Raw genomic sequence first — 18567 nt, 5'->3', positions numbered from 1 at the left:
TTTGGAAAATAATAATAGTGAATATTTAAAAGGTGAATTTTTCATTTTGAATTTAAACCACACACAAAAATTAAACATGTTAAAAAAGATTCAAAGCATAAAATTCACAGAAATTTAAAATCTTTCATACACAAAACAGCATTAACAGGATTTTGAGGACAAGGGTTAGGGTTAGATTAGGGTGAGGGATTTATCAAATACATGGGTTTTCAGATCATCTATTTTAATCTAAGCCTCAGAAAATGCTCTTACTTTAGAATCCAAACCTCTGCTACAGTTGCTTCTATCAAATTTTCCTGTGTGTGTTGCCACATTTATGAAACACTCTATACCTTCAAGCCTTAATCTCCTCCAGCAACCCCATTTATTACAAGACTTTAATATGACTCGTTTCCCCTGCTGGTTATGAATTACAAGCAGTGCTCAATGTTCTTGCAAAGACGGCGTGAACTTTGTAATTACTCTTAATGTTATTCCCACTGTGACAATGAGCAAAGATGGGCTGGGTGAGGCTCTTTAAGTAGGTCAGCAGCAGGCGGACAAGCCGCCCTGCTTATGGGTTGGCTCAGCCCCTGTCTGGCGGAGATGATGGTGGATGAGATGAGGGCAATATGCTAGTCCCTGCTACAATCCTTCAATCACGTCCCAGGGAAGACATCCAAGAGACGACGACAATCCCAAAGAGGACAGAGGATAAGTACAAGGCTGTTCTAAAGTCTTGGATTGAGATTAATAATTTGATGCAATATCCAAAAATATTATAAAACCATAAATATTACTTCTTTTTTTTTCTGTTTTTGTGCTGTCTTTATCAAAATAAAAGACCGAACGACCTCTTTAAAAGCACGGATATCTCGCAAGACCATGGTACTGTTTTGCAATCATAAACTAACTACTCCTCCAGCGGGCTAAAGTCCTGCTAAAGTCAGGATTTTCTTCCCAAAATTAACTTTAGCCAACTGGGGAGGATGTGTGAATTTGGCTATAAAGATATAATGCATAGAGAACTTAAAAAAACCCAAGGGAACGTCTAACTTTTGTGTTAGTTTGTGTCTCTGAATGGTGAAGAAATGAACGATAATTAAAATGGCTTACACTTGTATTGCGCTTTACAAGCCTGAGTTGACAAGCTTCTCAAAGCGCCACACCGTAAACATTATTCATTCACTCCAAGCTACGTATGTAGAAAGCGAGGCTGCCAATCTAAGCCATCAGCCGCCACCACCACTCACTTACACACGACATTGATACTGGCAAGTTGGGTGAAGTGTCTTGAGTGCCCAAGGACTCAGTGACTGTGTAATCCTTTATTTTGATCAGTTTGAAAACATTTAATAGCTGAAAACAACTGAAACACTCCCAGATCTGAAGAGCAATATGGGACCTTCCAGTTATACCAAATATTACACTATCAATTAAATTGAGGGGGGGAAAAAAACATCCAAACTTAAAAAACCTATACCTCAGTGTAAAACCAGAAAGGTTCTAGCTAGAGGTGCCTTATCCTTATTTTCAACCAAGCACTCATCATTTTGCTTCTGCCCCAGGTAAAGCGAAAAGTGCAATAAACTTTGATTTACAGAGCACCCCCCCTCACTCCCACGTTGAGGCGGGCCCTGCACCATAAACCTGACATAAGCTGTGCTAGATTTAAAGTGATCCAACGGCAGTGGCCTATGAGACTGGAGCGCAGGGCAGGATATGAGTAGTGCACTTACATTTATTATAGTTATCATGGCGTGTTGTCATACCCTCTGCTGCAACGGCTGCAGATCTGATTGAGTTAAAGTGAAAAATAAACACAACAATGTGCTGTGTTTCATCAACTATTTGCATTTGTTTATATTTATCCATTGGGCAGATAAGCATAGCTACAGGGAGGACTGGATTAACAAAGTTTGATAGCAAAGAAATGTCGTACTACTTTGACGACCTGAATATTCTGAATGACCAGGTTGTTTAATGTATGTCCAATGTATTATTATCTTCCCTAATGGCACGGGCATATTCCAGGATGACAAATGTTGGGACAAATCTCCCTCAGTTTTATTAATATTAATGATAATATGATCAAAACTGAACTTTGCACATTTTAGCATGCCATGCTGTTTTGCTTTAGGCTTTGTATGCAAAAAAGACCTCAATGATTTGCCGTTACTATTGGTGCTTGTTGCGATACGGATATCGTGTCACCTGATGCTGCGGTAACAATAATTTGGAGACAGATTCTGCAGCAATATGTTTGGCAACTGCAGCATGATTACTGCTCTTATGCTTATTATGTTAACAGCTATTACGTCTCATTCCGTTTGATAGCGCTTTCCTGCTGCACACGGGTCCTCTCATTTGCTCAGCGGAGTGCTTGAAGCTTGTGTTTGCCTGGTTCCACACCATAGCTTTGTATTTATAAGGCTGGTTTGTAGCATATTCAGCAGAAAATGTTAACTGCTGTTCGTTCACATAGACAGGAGGCATTTTGGCAGATTCAGTGATGTAATGATTATCATATGGTGCTAAGATGATCACGCTGTAGATGCATGCTAGAGCAGTTGCCATTATGCTTAGCAATCTGCCACAGTTATTCTCCAAGTCAAATTAATACACTCATCATGCTTGTCTAAAATTAAACACACACAAACAATCTAGGAGTTTAGAACCGTGAGTAGATGTTGTCAAACAGTTAGTATCTTTAGCTTGTTCTTATTTTGAAGCGTCAGTCACATGATATTTCAAATGAATATAGACTGCAGTGAAAGTTAAAAACATATATTCTTCAAACTACTGTGTTCACTATAAAGACAAAACTTGCAAAAAGAGTGGTCTACAAAGTTTAGATTTCTGAGAAGTCCAGTTTTTGTTGTTTTGTTGGTTCCCAAAATGCTGGTCAGAACTCATGTAGGATCAATTGGAGAGAAATTACACTGTTTAGCTCCATCAGTCATTAAAAAAAGCCACCTTGCATATATAAAACAAACTAAGAGTAATACAATTACGTACAAGAGTGTCGAATGCTGCATGCTCTGTTCAGCTAAGTAAAAAATACAGGAATACTCTGTAAAAATCAAAACAAAAGTAGAGCCATAATATTGTGCTCACATTCATATGCTTCAGTGGTTTGGAAGTGTTGATGTAGAACAATAAGGTATATTCTCAGATGCTGCATGTCCTCCACTCAGTAGTTTTGTGAGGTAAATTTGCGGTGGCGTGGTAGAGTTTGCTGAATTTGCAGCATCTGACACGCTCTCTTTTTTGTCCCTCTGGTCAGATTGTCCTGGAGCCTGCGGTCATACAGGACGTCCTGTCTGCAGGGAGCCACCTACAGTTACTGGAGCTCCTGGGTCTTTGCTCACACTACCTGATCCAGGTAAGCGCGCCAGAAATGAACGTGCATATTGTCAGTATTTTGACCTTTTGAGGGTAGAAAAATTGTATTAGAATAGACTTCAGAACTCTCTCTTGACTGACTGACTGACTGACTTTAATGGACATGAGATTTACTGGTACATCCCATTTCCAATCTCCTAGCGACTTCAAGCTGCTTTGACTTGCCCTTAAATATATATAACCCACCTATAGATCATGTGTGATATTTTAAGATTAATAAAAATAAAATGTACTTCTTGTAATTTATTAATTCAACTTCATACGTGCTTTCCGGGAGCTGTTGATTCATTCTTTTATTACACACTGATAAGGACCAACGTGGACAGAAAATCTCGCTTTAATTCTTCAATACTTGGCCAGATGCTGCAGACAAGGAAAATTGGGTTAAGAATGTCGCAAAATCATTTGTGTTACATAATATAGACTTTGAATGTTCTGTAACTGCAACCCCTCCTCTGGAGAGCCACTGTAGGTGACAGGACAGCTATTGGCCGCCATCTGGTGGCTCCAAGGCTTAATTGCAAATTCAATTATGTGAATAATTCTGACTGTGCTACAGAAAATCTACACCCACTTCGAGATTTCAGCTGGAATTTATTTTTTGCACATTTAACATTTAAGATTTGTTATTTTGAAAAATGTTCAAAATGTCAAATAACTTATGCTAATCTTGAACTCACTTAAAGACTGTAAACATATTCTTGGAGATTAGATAGGCCATCACAATTAAAATTGAGTAGATCAACAATGTTCATTTGAAAACTAGCACGAGTGTGTTTTGCCTTCACCTGCGTTTTATGCTTACAGGCTGGAATGTTATAGATTCACTGTTACCATGGAAATCCGCCTTGTATTAGCAAACATTGTCCATAGAATAACGAGAACTTAAAACAATATAAAAGAAATAGAGAAATCATGGAACAACTCAGCTGCCAAGTCACTATTGGTAAATTTATCTGTGATGTCCAAATGTTTTAACGTGAACATTAATGCCAATATTATACTTTTTAAAATCTCTGGTGTGTCTTTGAAAAAGGTTATAGCGATATGCTCATGTTGCATGGTGGACAGCGATAGCCTCATGGTGAACAATAACCATGAGGCTATCACTGTCCACCATGCAACATGAGCATTGTCATCAAAATAGGTATCGCTTTATAGTAAGGAGTGTTCGCTAAGTATTAATAAGATATTAATTAGCATTAGTAATCTGTTTAGGGTAAGGGTTAGGATTAGGGTTGGCCAGGAATAAGAATATTATTCATGGCCTATTATTATGGTAGTTGTTAATAGTATAATGTGCATCTTATTAATATCCTTGCAAACATATTATTCATGGCCTATGCTTATTAATAGCTTATTAATACTTAATTATCACCCCTTAATATAAAGCCTTGCCTAAAGTTTAAAAACACATTGAGTCTGCTCAATACTGATGAGTCTGCTGTCAATCCCATAATGCTTTGCAATAAGACGGCACAATCTAGAACTCTAAACTAAATGCGATCTACCTTTTCGATTCAAAAAGTTTTAACAATAATAACAAGTTTTAATGTATACAGCACTGAAATTGTATACTTTATTTTAATGTTAAATGATTTGAGTTGCACTGCTTCAGTTAGCAGGATTGTGTGCGGCGGTTACTGCTTGAACGGCCAGAAGATGGCAGTCTTATTCCACTAAAGTTTGACGTTACATGATTTGATATTCTTCTCTTCATTGTTTTTCTGTTCATCTGAAGTAATTTTCACTTATTGCATTTGGCCACTTTCAGTGTAAAACAATATACAGAAGATGTCTTTATTTTATGTCTTAACAAGTGCAGAATTGAATTATGTTACAATCTCTCTCCAGCCTCTGAGCAGTTTTGTACATATTACCTGCTTTTAGGAGCTGAGCAGTGTGAACTACTTAGAGCTGTACCGCGTTGCTGACCTCTTCCACTTGCCCGCGCTGGAGGAGGCTGTGGTGGGCTTCCTGGTGGAGCATCTCTCTGAGCTGAGCCAGAGCCAGCAGGACGAGGCCCTGCAGCTGCCCTATCGCCTGCTCCGGGAGGTCCTGAAGAGTGACCGCCTCACCTCCCTTAGCGAGGATGACATATGGAAGGTATCCCACACATTTTGTGGTTATAATTATAATAAGTATGGTGATAATTCATCCATCCATCCATCCATCCATCCATCCATCCATCCATCCATCCTTTTTTTTCCACTTGTCCATTGCCGGGTCGTGGGCTCAGCTGTTGGAGCTGCCCAAATCACATTGCGCCAGCCCCTTATGGCTCCTCCTGCAGGTGGTGGGTCCACAGGAGGACGACCTCACGATTAAACGGGCCTGTTGGTCTCTCACAGGGGGCTTCTGAACTGCTCTTTGTCTGGCCCGTCATCTAGGACCCTACCAGGGGCACGAAGCCCCCGACAACATATCTCTCAGGATCATTCGGGTGCTCAAACCCCTCCACCACGTTAATGTGGCGTTTCCAGGAGGGGAAGTATGGTGATAATTAATATATTAATTATCACCATTACCAGTCTGATTAAATGATTAAATTAATCAAATATTATGAATATTATGATTCTAATTATAGTTGAATATTACAGATTTTACCAAATCTGCAAATCTCTCTATCTCTACTATACAAACATGCTTGCATTGCATGCAGTAGATGCATGGTTGGCTCTTAGCAAGGTTCTAAGTGGAACTTCTAAATGCCTCAAGTTGTTTTGATGCATTTTTTTATTTATTGAAAACAACAGTAAAATAGGCTGTTTTTCTGCTAAACAAAAGTTTAGGACCACATGCCACAAAAGGCCAAATCTGTGCAAAACGGATTCAGTGTAATTTGCTGTCAGGTATTCACACTGTAATGACGTCCTGATGGCAAATGTAAAAACAAATTCTCATTGTTGTTGAGCTGCAGGGCCTCTCGCAGCACGCCATCACTGTTGAGGTGAGATGCAGTAAGGCAGTCATTTTGATTGTCTTAAAAGATCCTTATGGAACAAAAAAGTCACCCCTAAAAATATGTCACCAATACTGAGCTGAAGGATTCTCAACCCAAAGCTCTTCAAAACAAAAACCTCCTCAAAATACGGGGCCTTCTCCTTGAACGCCACAGTTTGGACTTTGCGAGAGAGAGCAAAATGGGACATTAAAAAGTGGAAGAAAGTTTTATTCTCTGATGAGAAAAAATTTAGCCTTAATGGTTACTGGCGTGACAAACAGATCCTCCTGAGATGTTTTTCTACGCGCCTCAGTGGAGGAGCTGTTCCTTCAGTGGAACAATGGAGCTTCAAACGGCAGCTAGCTCGGTGCAGATGTTGCAGAGAGTATCCCTCATGACTGAAGACAACTGGGTTTTTCGTCAGGACAACACTACAGTTCACAATACCTGTGGGACAAAGGACTTCTTCCAGGAGAATAACATCAGTCTTTTGGACCATGCTGCGGGTTTCCCTGATCTAAATCCTTAAACTTTTGTGGATGGCAAGGAAAGTTTACAAAAATGTATATATATATATAGGTCCTAAGAAGCCAGCTCAATGGCAAGAACAAGTCCCGGGCAATCAACAGCTAGAGGCCAGTAATCAGAAGATACCCTGCAGGAATAATAAACTGGCCAAAGGATGAGATACAGACCACAGATGTTAAGACGCGAAAGCTCCTAACCATGCACGGAGGGTTCCACCCCAAATCCAGCACTCTGAGACTGTACGCTAGCCGTGAGGAAGGAGGCCGAGGACTAGTGAGTGTGAGAACCACTATCCAGGATGAAATATCCAAGATCCATAAGTACATCAAGGACAAGGCTCCAACAGATGACGTGCTCAGTGAATGTCTCAGACAATGGGGAACAGAAGATGAGGTGCTGGAGGTCCCGTCATGGGAGGACAAGCCCCTACACCGAATGTACTACCGAAACAAACTGAAGTGGCGGATATACAGAAATCCTACCAATGGCTAGACAGAGCTGGACTGAAGGACAGCACAGAGGCACTCATCATGGCTGCACAGGAGCAGGCCTTGAGCACCAGAGCAATAGAGGCCCAGATCTATCACACCAGACAAGACCCCAGGTGTAAACTGTGCAAAGAGGCCAATGAGACAATCCAGCACATAACTGCAGGGTGTAAGATGCTGGCAGGGAAAGTTACATGGAGCACCATAACCAAGTGGCTGGTATAATGTACAGGAACATCTGTGCAGAGTATGGGCTGGAATCCCCAAGGTCAAAGTGGGAAACACCTCCAAAGGTGGTCGAGAATGACCGAGCCAAGATCCTGTGGGACTTCCAGATCCAGACGGACAGAATGGTAATGGCAAATCAACCAGACATTGTGGTGGTGGACAAAGAGCAGAGGAAAGACGTTGTGGTCGACATAGCAATACCAAGCGACTTCAACATCAGGAAAAAGGAACACGAGAAACTAGAGAAATACCAGGGGCTCAGAGAAGAGCTGGAGAAAACCTGGAGGGTGAAGGCATCAGTGGTGCCCGTGGTCGTTGAAGAGTGGCTCAGCAGATCCCAGGACATTTATCAGACATCTCGGTCCAGAAAAGTGCAGTTCTAGGAACAGCAAAGTTACTGCGCTGAACCCTCAACCTCCCAGGCCTCTGGTAGAGGATCCGAGCTTGGAGGAAAAAAAAGAGACCGCACACGGAGGGTGAGGAAGAGTTTTTATATATATGTATAATGTCTCACTCCCATTTCTTCTTGTTGCATATTGAAGTTCTACTTGGATCGGATTGATTGTCTCGGTATTTGTATGGGAAAGCAAAGAAATTAATAAAATTTCCCCAAACTTGATGACATTTTCACTTCACTCATGATTCATGTATTGGACACTATAAAAGTAACTTGTACAACGGTAAACAGATAACAATTGGTTTAAACGATCTGTCACGATACATTGTACTTTAAGTAAGTGAGCAAAATACAAATGCTGCAAAGATGATAAATAAATGTATATTTTGGTGAGAAGTTGAAAGCCATCATTTCTACTTTTGAATCTGTGAAAATTACGCACATTTTTATTACATGAAAAAAAGCAGAGTACCACACCTAGAAATGCATGACTGACAAACAGCGCACCAAAGCAGGCAGACTAATAAGTAACAAATTAAACTCTGTCATCTGTAACTCATGCTGTTTGTTTATATTGCGGAGGGTATGAGGAGAGTTTGTGTGTGTGATCGACTCGCTGGTCTGGGCGTGTGTGAATATGCATGCCTGATGAACTGCAGAGTCTGAAGAGATTGTGGAGGAAAAAGCGCCGGTACAAGGTGGGGTTTTGACTGTTCATTTGCACCAATCAGCCCCCCCTCCCGTGTCCCCCTCTCTCCCTGTCTCAGTGTCTCTCGCCCCTTCTCCTCTCTGATTAGGCCCACCGCGGCTCCATCAGGGCCCCAATCCCCCAGCTGTCACTCGGCCGGCCGTCTGATTGAAAACAATCAGGCCTCTGATGGCACAATTACCCTGACCCTTTAGCCAGCCGCCGCTGCCATAATCAGCCTCTGATTAGGCTGCTTTGGGCCTCCTTCACTTCACCCAGAAGGTTAATTTGGCCATCAGACGGAAGCGAACGGCAAACCTCGTCCCAAAGTGTGGAGGCGGAGGGAGTGGGCACAATATACCAGACTGATATAGCCCAACCGTCAATCATCGTCAGAGAGTTTTCTTAGAATCTCTCATGCTTGGGAAATCACATTTTCTATAGCTTCACTTTCATTAATTTTCTTCCTGTGTGACTAGGTTAGTGGGAGCCTTCCCAACAGCTATGGGCCTAAGGTGGGGTACAATAGCTAGTTTGTCACAGGGCTGACAGAGACCAATGTTGACAACTACAGTATTCTCCTGAACATTCGTTCCAATCAGGATTTATTTCTTCTAACACAGACATGTCTTTGGATGGTATGAGGAAGTCAGAAAAGTTGAAGCAATCCAACATATCCAATATTTCGTGGTTAGGTTTGACAGAAGCCTCAGTAACATTAAACACTCGTTTCCAGCTTTTTTTTTTGCCTGTATCCTCTGTGCCATCCTTTGCTTCCCCCTCTAGCATTGTCCCTCATTCACACACACACTTGCATACCTCCACACTCTAACACTTTTAAGAGCGAAGGGAAAAAGCAGAAGTTGATTTATTCTGTGCCTTGAGGAAGTTGTGTGATGCTGCGTGACCTTCACAGTCAGCTGCTGCACACACACATACACACACTGTCACTTCACAGCTATGAGTGGGGTGGGGAGTGTGGGGGGGGTGGGGGTGTGTGTGCATACAGTGGAGTTGTCACCCATACCATAGGAAGGAGGACTGCATGCCTGTTGCATATTTCCACCTTTTGAGCGGATTAGAGTGGGGAGAGAAGAAAGGTGGCTTTGTTTGGGTTGAGATAATGTATGCTGCATACACTATTGGCTTCTGCTGTGGGTTCTGCTGCTCCCCCTCTATTCAAAACAATGTACCACCTGTTTCCTTTACCTCCACAAAGTTCAGAGTAACTTCTTTGTTGGTGCACAGATGACAAAGCTTTCCTCTTAATCATATCAACTCATCCCACAAATATTCAGACTATACAACCTACTTTAACTCAAGGGGAGTTTGGAACAGTAGTTTGAGTGTGACGGGGTCTTTCTTTGTGGAGTTTGCACGTTCTCCCCATATCGGTGTAGGTTTTCTCTGGGCACTCTGGTTTCCCCACAACTAAAAACATGTACAATAGGCCAGAATGTGTGAGTGCGCGTGTGTGTTTGTATGCGTGTTCTTGTACAGAGTGAGGACATTTTTGAAAAGTGAGGACATTTTGGGTGGTCCTCACTTATTTGAAGGACTGTTTGAGGGTCAAGATGTGGTTTTAGGGTTAGAATTGGTTTAAGATTGGGATTAGGGCTAGGATTAAGGTTAGGGTTAGGGGGCTTAGGGTTAGGGTCTGGGTAGTACATTATGTCTATGAGTGTCCTCACTAAGATAGAAGTGTGTGTGTGTGTGTGTGTGTGTGTGTGTGTGTGTGTGTGTGTGTGTGTGTGTGTGTGTGTGTGCGTGCGTGCGTGCGTGCGTGCGTGCGTGCGTGCGTGCGTGCGTGCGTGCGTGCGTGCGTGCGTGCGTGCGTGCGTGCGTGAGTGGTTGGTGGTGGTCGGAGGGGCTGATGGCACAGATTGGTAGCCTTGCTTCCTTCAGTCTACCCCCAATCTGTGGCTTTGGCTACATTAATAGTAGCTTGCCACCACTGAGTATGGAGTGAATGAATAACGACTACAGTGTGGCACTTTGAGAAACTCGGTAACACAGGCTTGAATAGCGCAATACGTGTAAATGTAAGCCATCATTATTAGTCCTTTAACCCTTTCTTGTAAGCAACTTCTGACTGATTTTTCGTCTGCTTTCCAGTTGGTCGTCCTTTGGCTTGAACACGACTGTCGCTACCAGTACACTGAGGATCTCCTGCAGCACGTCCGCTATGGCCTCATGGATGTCCCCACTCTGCACCACCTTGCCCGAAATCACCCCTTGGTCCAGTCCAGTCCCACTGCTGCCACCCTAGTGGAGGAAGCCTTGGACTACCACCATGCTACCTATGCCCAGCCTCTGCAGCAATCAGCCAGAACTAGACCTAGATTCCAGTCCTTGACACTGTACATTGTCGGTGGAAGGAAGCGAGAAGTTAGCCGAGTTCGTGAGCTGAAATACTTCAATCCTGCCGCCCAGGATCATGTACGGGTAGCAGGAGGGTCCAATTGGAGTGAACTAGCCCCTATGCCCATGGGACGGAGTCATCATTGCGTAGCAGTAATGGGGAACTTTCTTTTTGTGGTGGGAGGGGAGGTGGAACATGCGACAGGGAGGACGTGTGCGGTGAGGACTGCTTGTCGGTACGACCCGAGAGGAAATCGCTGGACAGAAATTGCGCCGATGAAAGTTTGTAGGGAACATTTTGTCCTGGGAGCTTTGGGACAATACCTATACGCTGTGGGGGGCAGGAACGAGCTGAGGCAGGTGCTGCCCTCGGTGGAGCGCTACTGTCCCAAGAAAAACAAGTGGATGTTTGTGCAGCCCTTTGACCGATCACTGTCCTGCCACGCCGGGTGTGTGGCAGATGACCTGCTCTGGATCTCAGGTAAAAGTAACATAGTTTTACTTATTTCTGTGTGTGAAGGAGTGAAGAAAAACAGAATTCATTTTAATGCAACTTCGAGATTATTTTCATTAGTTAAAAACAACAGGGAAATCTGAAAATGGTATTCCCATAACAAAGCTTGTAATTATAGAGTCCACCAGGAATTTAACTAAAGACAACAAAATAAGAAAGGTTTTGTAATTTATTCATTAAGTTTGTACTCTGTTATTTTATGTAAAAAATAACAAAAGCTATACTTTTGAGAGCATTTGTAAAGAGTTGTTGGAGACTTAAGAATGAAAAAATGAATTTGTTGTCTCTTTGGTTTGCAGGTGGAGTGACAAACACAGCTCAGTACCAGAATCGGCTCATGGTGTACGACCCAGAACAGGTACATTTTATTCATCTATTAAACATGATGATATGACACCCATGTTATTACAATATAAAGCAAAATACTATTACGCCACTATGGCAAATAATTACAAATTACTGACTTGTAACCTGACCTGTCTACATAACATATCAGTCATGCTACCTTCATATAATTACAGAAAAACCTCCATACATGTAATTTCTAAGTACTGTATATAGACAGTATTGGAAGTTTGCCAGGTTTTTGTGAAGCATTTTTAACCTAAACTACATTAATATTGTGCTATAATGAGACTATGGAAAATTAATGAAGACCTTCTGTTCGCGGTGATGGATTACACAACATGCAGGTGTCAAGAGCCTGCTAATTGATTTTTGTAACATATGGAAAATATTAGGAACACATTTTACAGAAGCAAAGACGTTTGTGAAAATGGGAATGTGAAGTTTAACAGCATACCTTGAAGTACACACAATTTCTTATCACCTATTGTAAAAGTGTTAGAGACACCTGTCTTTTCCTCATACTATATCGACACAGTAAACTGAAAGAACACTTCAGTCTCTTTGCTTTGAAAGAAGTTTTGACATTCTGTTACATCTTTAATCTGTACAACACAAAACTTTCAACCATCTGAAGGTGTAATTTCAACATTTTTAAAGATTATAAAGAAGTTCAGTACTCTATTGTAAATTAATCTTACTGAAGCAAATTTCTTAAAACTATTCTTTCTTAACATGCAGCCAGGCACTTTTGAACTCTGAAGTCCTGCTTTGGCGGACAGAAAAAACTGCCAAGCTCAACACAATAAGAAGATGAATAAGTAAACATTAAAATCATAAAACCTAAAATGTCCAATACGGTTTAACAACGTACAGCTTACAAACAAAGCTTTGAAACAAGAAAGACATAGGCCGCCATTTCATTATAAAAGATGCGATTGTTACACTACTTTTATGTGCACTGTGCGGTGCCACTATTCAGGACTCACTGATGGAATGCATGAAGCTTTGTGTTTGTGTACGTATATGAGCCAGCTGCTAAAGACGCTTGGATCTTGTTAAGGCCGTATATAATGTGGGGGAGTGTATATACGCTTAAGGTGCACCTCCATATGGGTCTGTGTTTGTACACGTCTGCGAGGAAGGGAAGTGAGGGAACGAAGCAAGGATCCAGCGGAGGGAGAGGAAAAAAAAAAGTACGGAGAGAGAAAGTGAGAGAGAGGGAGAGAATCTCATTTGTATTCACCGCGGATCTGCATTCACCTGCCAGAGCAGCACAGCAACCCCCCACCCACTCTCCCCTCAACAGATGGCCACCCGTCAGCTCCCAGCAGACGCACACACATTCCCTGCCTCAATCAAGCGCACCCTCGCTCTCTCTCTCACACACACACACACACACACACACACACACACACACACACACACACACACACACACACACACACACACACACACACACGGACATAGAATAAGCTCTGGCACACTTAGTGAAATGAGCAGGGATCCTCGGTGTAAAATGGAGTGGCTGAAACATATGATTAGAAATAGGGAGGGAAGTCATTAGCAGAGACCACGGCTCCAGTGTCACGTTATTTATCTAGCGCTGAGCATACATCAATTACCCATGCATGGATCTGCTTAAATATTAATCTTCTTATTCATCGTTCCCCTTTCTGCCCCCCTACCCTGCCACCCCTGTGTTCCTATCTGGGTGTCTACTTTGCACTACATTTCACCTCCTTCATCTCCTCATTCTCTTCTTCCTATGACTCCTTCTGCCTGCCTTGGCGCCGTCTATCGCTCTTTGTGCCCTGTGCCTATAGGACCAGTGGTTGGCGCGCAGTCCTATGTTACAGAGGCGGGTGTACCACGTCATGGCGGCGGTGAGGAGGAATCTCTACGTGCTCGGTGGGAATGATTTGGACTACAACAATGACCGGATACTGGTCAGGCACATCGACTCGTATAATATGGACATGGACCAGTGGACGCGCTGCTGCTTTAGTCTGCTCACAGGTGGGAAACAAAACAAAGCACACAGGCAATAACAGTATGTGGAATTATTCCAAAATATAAAAAGAGAGGATTGATATTGGTTTAATAGTCTGAAACCAATAGAATTCTCTTTCAGCAAGGGTTTCCAAACTTTTCAGGCCTTGCTTCCTCCACAACTGGCATGCGAACAACTAGCCACTCAAAAATGTGATTGACACTCATAATTTGAAGCCAAAATGTATATCAAATACATTGTCAATGACCTAAAGGTATGATTTAAAAAATAAAATAAAATCATACCTTGAAAACAACTTATGGCCCCCAGTTCAGTACCACACAACCAACACATGTTGAAGTGTATGACACAAACATGACTTGTTTCAGATGCAAGATCAGACTACACTTGCGTATATAATCACAACCATTTCAGAATTCCATTATTAGAATCTTTTGAGTAATTTAAAACACAAAGCTGTTAGAATTGAATAAAGAGGAACCTAAAATCTTACCCTTGACGATGCGTATTTTCACTGCAGTTTAAAAACAGGAACATGTGCCCTCCAATCTCATAAGTTCACTGCAAAGTCACTGCTTTTGCATCATTTCTCCCGCTCTTTTGCCCTCGCGGGGACAAGAAAGTGGTATTGAGAAAATGCCCTGAGCTCAGCAAACTGCAGCACTGTGTCATCTGTGCCCTCCTCAGGTCAGAACGAGTCCGGGGTGGCAGTCCACGATGACAGGATCTATGTGGTGGGAGGGTACTCCATTTGGACCAACGAGCCTCTGGCGTGCATTCAGGTGAGCGGCAAAACTTCTCTGTTCAGAGTTTAGAGACAAGCGCGGCACAGTTTTGGTGTTGCTATTGAGATGACATTTTTTGACATATTTCAGAATGTTTTTAGAGGTATAAACAAACAAAACAAAATCAAAGTCTGTTTTTTAGAAAAGATTATTTGGCCTAAATGTGTTGATTGCGATCATTACATTTACAATTTCAGTCAGTCAGTGTTGCTGTGAGTTGCCAGGTTTTAAGTACAATCAGGCTCAAATCCAAATGTTTCTGGCCAAGTCACTTCAACTGGTGTAAATTTAAGTTATCTGCCAAAGTTGTGTCATGTTCTGGAGGTGAGTCAAAGTAACATAGAAGTCTAGCTTTTGTACTTGGGGCGAAAGTAGCTCAGTTGGTTGAGTAATCGGCCATTGATCTCAAAGTCAGCATATCAATCCCAGCGTTTGCCAGTGTAAATGCTGTCAATGTGTACTTGGGTAAGACACTTAACCTCTTTCCCTCCATTTTAACCGAGCGCATTTTCTCCAGTTCGGCTTCACCCAAATCTAAAAGCTTCTCGACTGGAAAGCTTGGCTTAAATTTGGCATACATTTTTTTAAGTGTCTTTTGTCTTTTTTTTTTTTTTTTTAAATCTTTTGCCCTTTTTTAAGGCTTTTTTGTTGCGTTTTCATTCCCTTTTATGTCGGTCTTTTGTGGCTTATTTATCATTCTTTAATCATGTTTTTGTCGCTTTTTTATTATTATTTTTTTCATGTTTTGTCATGTTTTTGGTAGCTTTCTTGTTGCATTTTCATCACGTTCTTGTCATGTTTTTTTTCCCCACGCTTTTGTGGCTTTTTTAAAATAACTTTTTCATCACTCTTTTGCCACTTTTTTGCGCGTTTTCATCCTCATTTTCGTCACTATGTCGACACTTTTTTCAAGAAGCTTTTACATTTGGGTAATACCGAGCTGGAAAAAATGTGCTTGGTTCAAGCAGGGGTTAAGAGGTTAACCCACGTTGCATGAATGTGAGAATGGGTAAGTGGTTCCTTGAGATACAGTGTTTTCTCACCAAATTAAGAAAATAAATGGATGAGGTTTTAGACATTGTGTACTGCTGAACATTAATTTAAAGTATGTCTTGGGTCCAGAGAGAAACCCACTGCAACGTTTAGAGAACACTCAAACTGAATCTAACATGATTTCTCCTTTCCCAGGTGCTAGATCTGAGTACAGAGGGCAAGGAGGAGGTTTTCTATGGACCAACACTGCCATTCGCCTCAAATGGAATAGCCACCTGTTTTCTTCCAGCTCCTTATTCCACGTGCCCAAACCTGCAGACGCTGCAAGTACCCCATCACAGAATTGGGACTGTCTGACCACTGCTGAATAATGCATCAATAACACTAAAAACACTACATGCTCGATTTTGGAGACTGGACAATTCTGGCACATGTGTTACAAGCATCTGTATGGGACTTCTTTTACTGTACCAGTAGTATCTTGCACATTTCCTCAAAGGCCAAGGCATCTGTTTTTAAAGTATTGTCAACAATGTGTAAAAAGTACTTGAGTATATTATAGTCTTAGCTTAAATCTGGTATATAATATGCCGTTCCACTGTTCATGGCCCAAAAAAAATGCTGGACAAGCCAAAAAGAGGCTAAAGCTTTTAAAAAATGTTACAATATTTACATTATACATATATTTCCAGTTCTCCAGATCCTTTTATTTTATTGTTTTAAACCTGTTGAAACTATTTTTGTTGTGCACTTTAAGGAGCAACTGAAACTGGATCCAAGACTGAGCTGACTCTTATTTGAGTAACATAATAACTATTTACTGTACTGTTTTATTTGTTGCTTGTCGAGTGTAAATTAAAGAGTGTTTTTAATACGTTTATACACTCAGGACCTTAAAACGGTGAAACTGACACGAATGTCTGCTTTTGTCATCCAAAGCATTATTATTAATTATCACCATTCCCCAGTGATTGCAAAATACAGTACTGTGTAAATACTGAAAATGGTCTTGGTTCTCAACTGGTGGGTCAAAAGCCTGCCCCGAAATGACTGTGCATTATCAGCCTTATGAACAATGTTTGACTCAACAAAACACTTATGGTGCATTGTAGTATTACTTTGATATTCTTATTTGGGTCATGGCTGGACGTTATAGACTGGTATGGGTCCAATGCTGCACCGGTGAAGAACCACTGCTTTAATGACTACAGAAATGTATTTATTTAGAACATGTCAAAGATGGGGCAAAGACAAATTATGAACTGGTGTGAATCTGTTTTTATTGGTATCATTGATATTTAATGAAAAAACAGCCGTCTCTGAACTAGAAGTTGTTTTACCAATGCAAGATAGAACCAGTGCTTCTTTTGATATATTTTTGTCCTTTCTCTTTCTTGATCCCATGCATGGGTTCTTGTGTCTTTTGCACAGTACTGTATCTTATATCCGTCTCATTCTTTTGTTGTTTTACTATGAACAATATATGACCACTGCACTTTCCCTTGTTTGTCCATCTGTGTGTGAAAGATTATGTGAAAGAATATAATTAAAAATAAACATTCTACATCTTACTGGTCTGTGGTCAATTTTGTCTATACAGTATTGCTTTGATACAAAATCAAGCCCAGATTTAACTGGGGCTAAACAAGTATAGGAATAACTAGGACTAGTGAAGGGGATAAAAGGTCTAAACAATGCCAATGAAAGATATGGATTTTGTTTCTTGTTTGGACACTCTTGTTTATGTGTTTATATCATTCTTATTGTACCAACAGTTCAGAACATAACTATGGGAAATGACTTGCAGGTCAGAGGTTTGAGACTTGTGCATTTCTGGTGCCAGCAGTACCCACGCGCCTCAGTTTGGGAACCGCTGTATAGATAATTGAACATTAATTCAAGGCTTCATCTCCATTGCCAGCCTTCTCTTCACCACCAGCTCTGATAGCGCCGAGAGCAGGAATGCAGCCTGGCAGAGAGAGCACAGATGAAGGGATGCATTGCAGTTTGATGAGACTCGCAAAATGACTAGCAATGACAGAAAATGGAGCTGGGTGATTGTGGGAGACAGGAGTGAGACTTCGTGTGATTAGGTGCAAACTAAAGTCGGATTGCGAGAGATTGCTGCGACTTGGCGAGGCGAGAGAGAAACAGAACAAACAGTACTCTATAGAAGCTGCTCTCCGTTCTTTGTGCTGCTGAAAATGGAGGGTTTGCTCAAAACTCAGCAAAGTTGTGAATTTGGAATGTCCAGCACTATGCTGCTACATCTGAATAATGTGTAAAAGTTAGTTAAAAGTTTGCATTTCAGCTGTTACCGTAATTACCAGACTATAAGCCCCACTTTTATTCAATGTTTGGCTGGAGGTGCAATTTATACTCAGGTGTGACTTATATATCAAAATATATAATTTCACGTTTGTTATCGTCACACTGACAGCCACTAAAAGGGCGCTCTAGGCTTGTGTATCAGCATCTGCTACTCCTGTACCACTGAAGATTTAAAAAACGGTACTCGAGCAGCAGAAAGCAAGTTTGGAGTGAGAAACTTTTAAGGGCCTGGCGACAAATGGAGGTTACTCTTGTTGCAGTAAAGAAAACCAAAAAAAAACTAACCACAGCTAGAGGAACAAGTTCGCAAATGGGTGCTTGAACAACGTGATGCCGGGAGAGGCTTGTCAAAGGTGCAGGCCCAGGTAGTTGCCAAGGCTGGTGCGACTTATAGTCAGGAAAATTCAGTAATCAGTTTTTCTTACTTTCACTTGGAGCTGTGCATTAATCTAAATCTCAACGATCGTCATGAAGCCTTACTCATTGGTCTACAGTAAATCAAAGACGTCTGCACTTAAAAAGAACGCACACTACACACATACTTTTTATTTAGTTAACAGAATGTGT

The 18567-nt window shown here is 41.5% G+C and overlaps 1 protein-coding gene across 5 annotated transcripts in view; it reads left to right on the top strand.

Annotated features, from left to right (window-relative positions):
- Positions 1-17149, top strand: part of klhl32 (kelch-like family member 32) — a 35163-nt gene extending 18014 nt beyond the window's left edge. For 3 of the 5 annotated variants that reach the window (XM_079561770.1, XM_079561769.1, XM_079561768.1), the window contains 7 exons: positions 3266-3364; positions 5275-5490; positions 10773-11499; positions 11832-11890; positions 13704-13896; positions 14579-14673; positions 15865-17149. In XM_079561770.1, coding sequence (XP_079417896.1) covers positions 3266-3364; positions 5275-5490; positions 10773-11499; positions 11832-11890; positions 13704-13896; positions 14579-14673; positions 15865-16026 — 1551 coding nt within the window. In that variant the 3' untranslated portion in view covers positions 16027-17149. The remainder of the gene's footprint in view (positions 1-3265; positions 3365-5274; positions 5491-10772; positions 11500-11831; positions 11891-13703; positions 13897-14578; positions 14674-15864) is intronic. The other 2 variants (XM_079561767.1, XM_079561766.1) reach the window with 2 other exon arrangements.
- The last annotated feature ends 1418 nt before the right edge of the window (positions 17150-18567 follow it).

Source organism: Gobius niger (genome assembly GCF_951799975.1).
Source record: "Gobius niger genome assembly, chromosome: 8".
NCBI lineage: Eukaryota > Metazoa > Chordata > Actinopteri > Gobiiformes > Gobiidae > Gobius > Gobius niger.
This window is presented reverse-complemented; position numbering and strand designations above follow the sequence as displayed.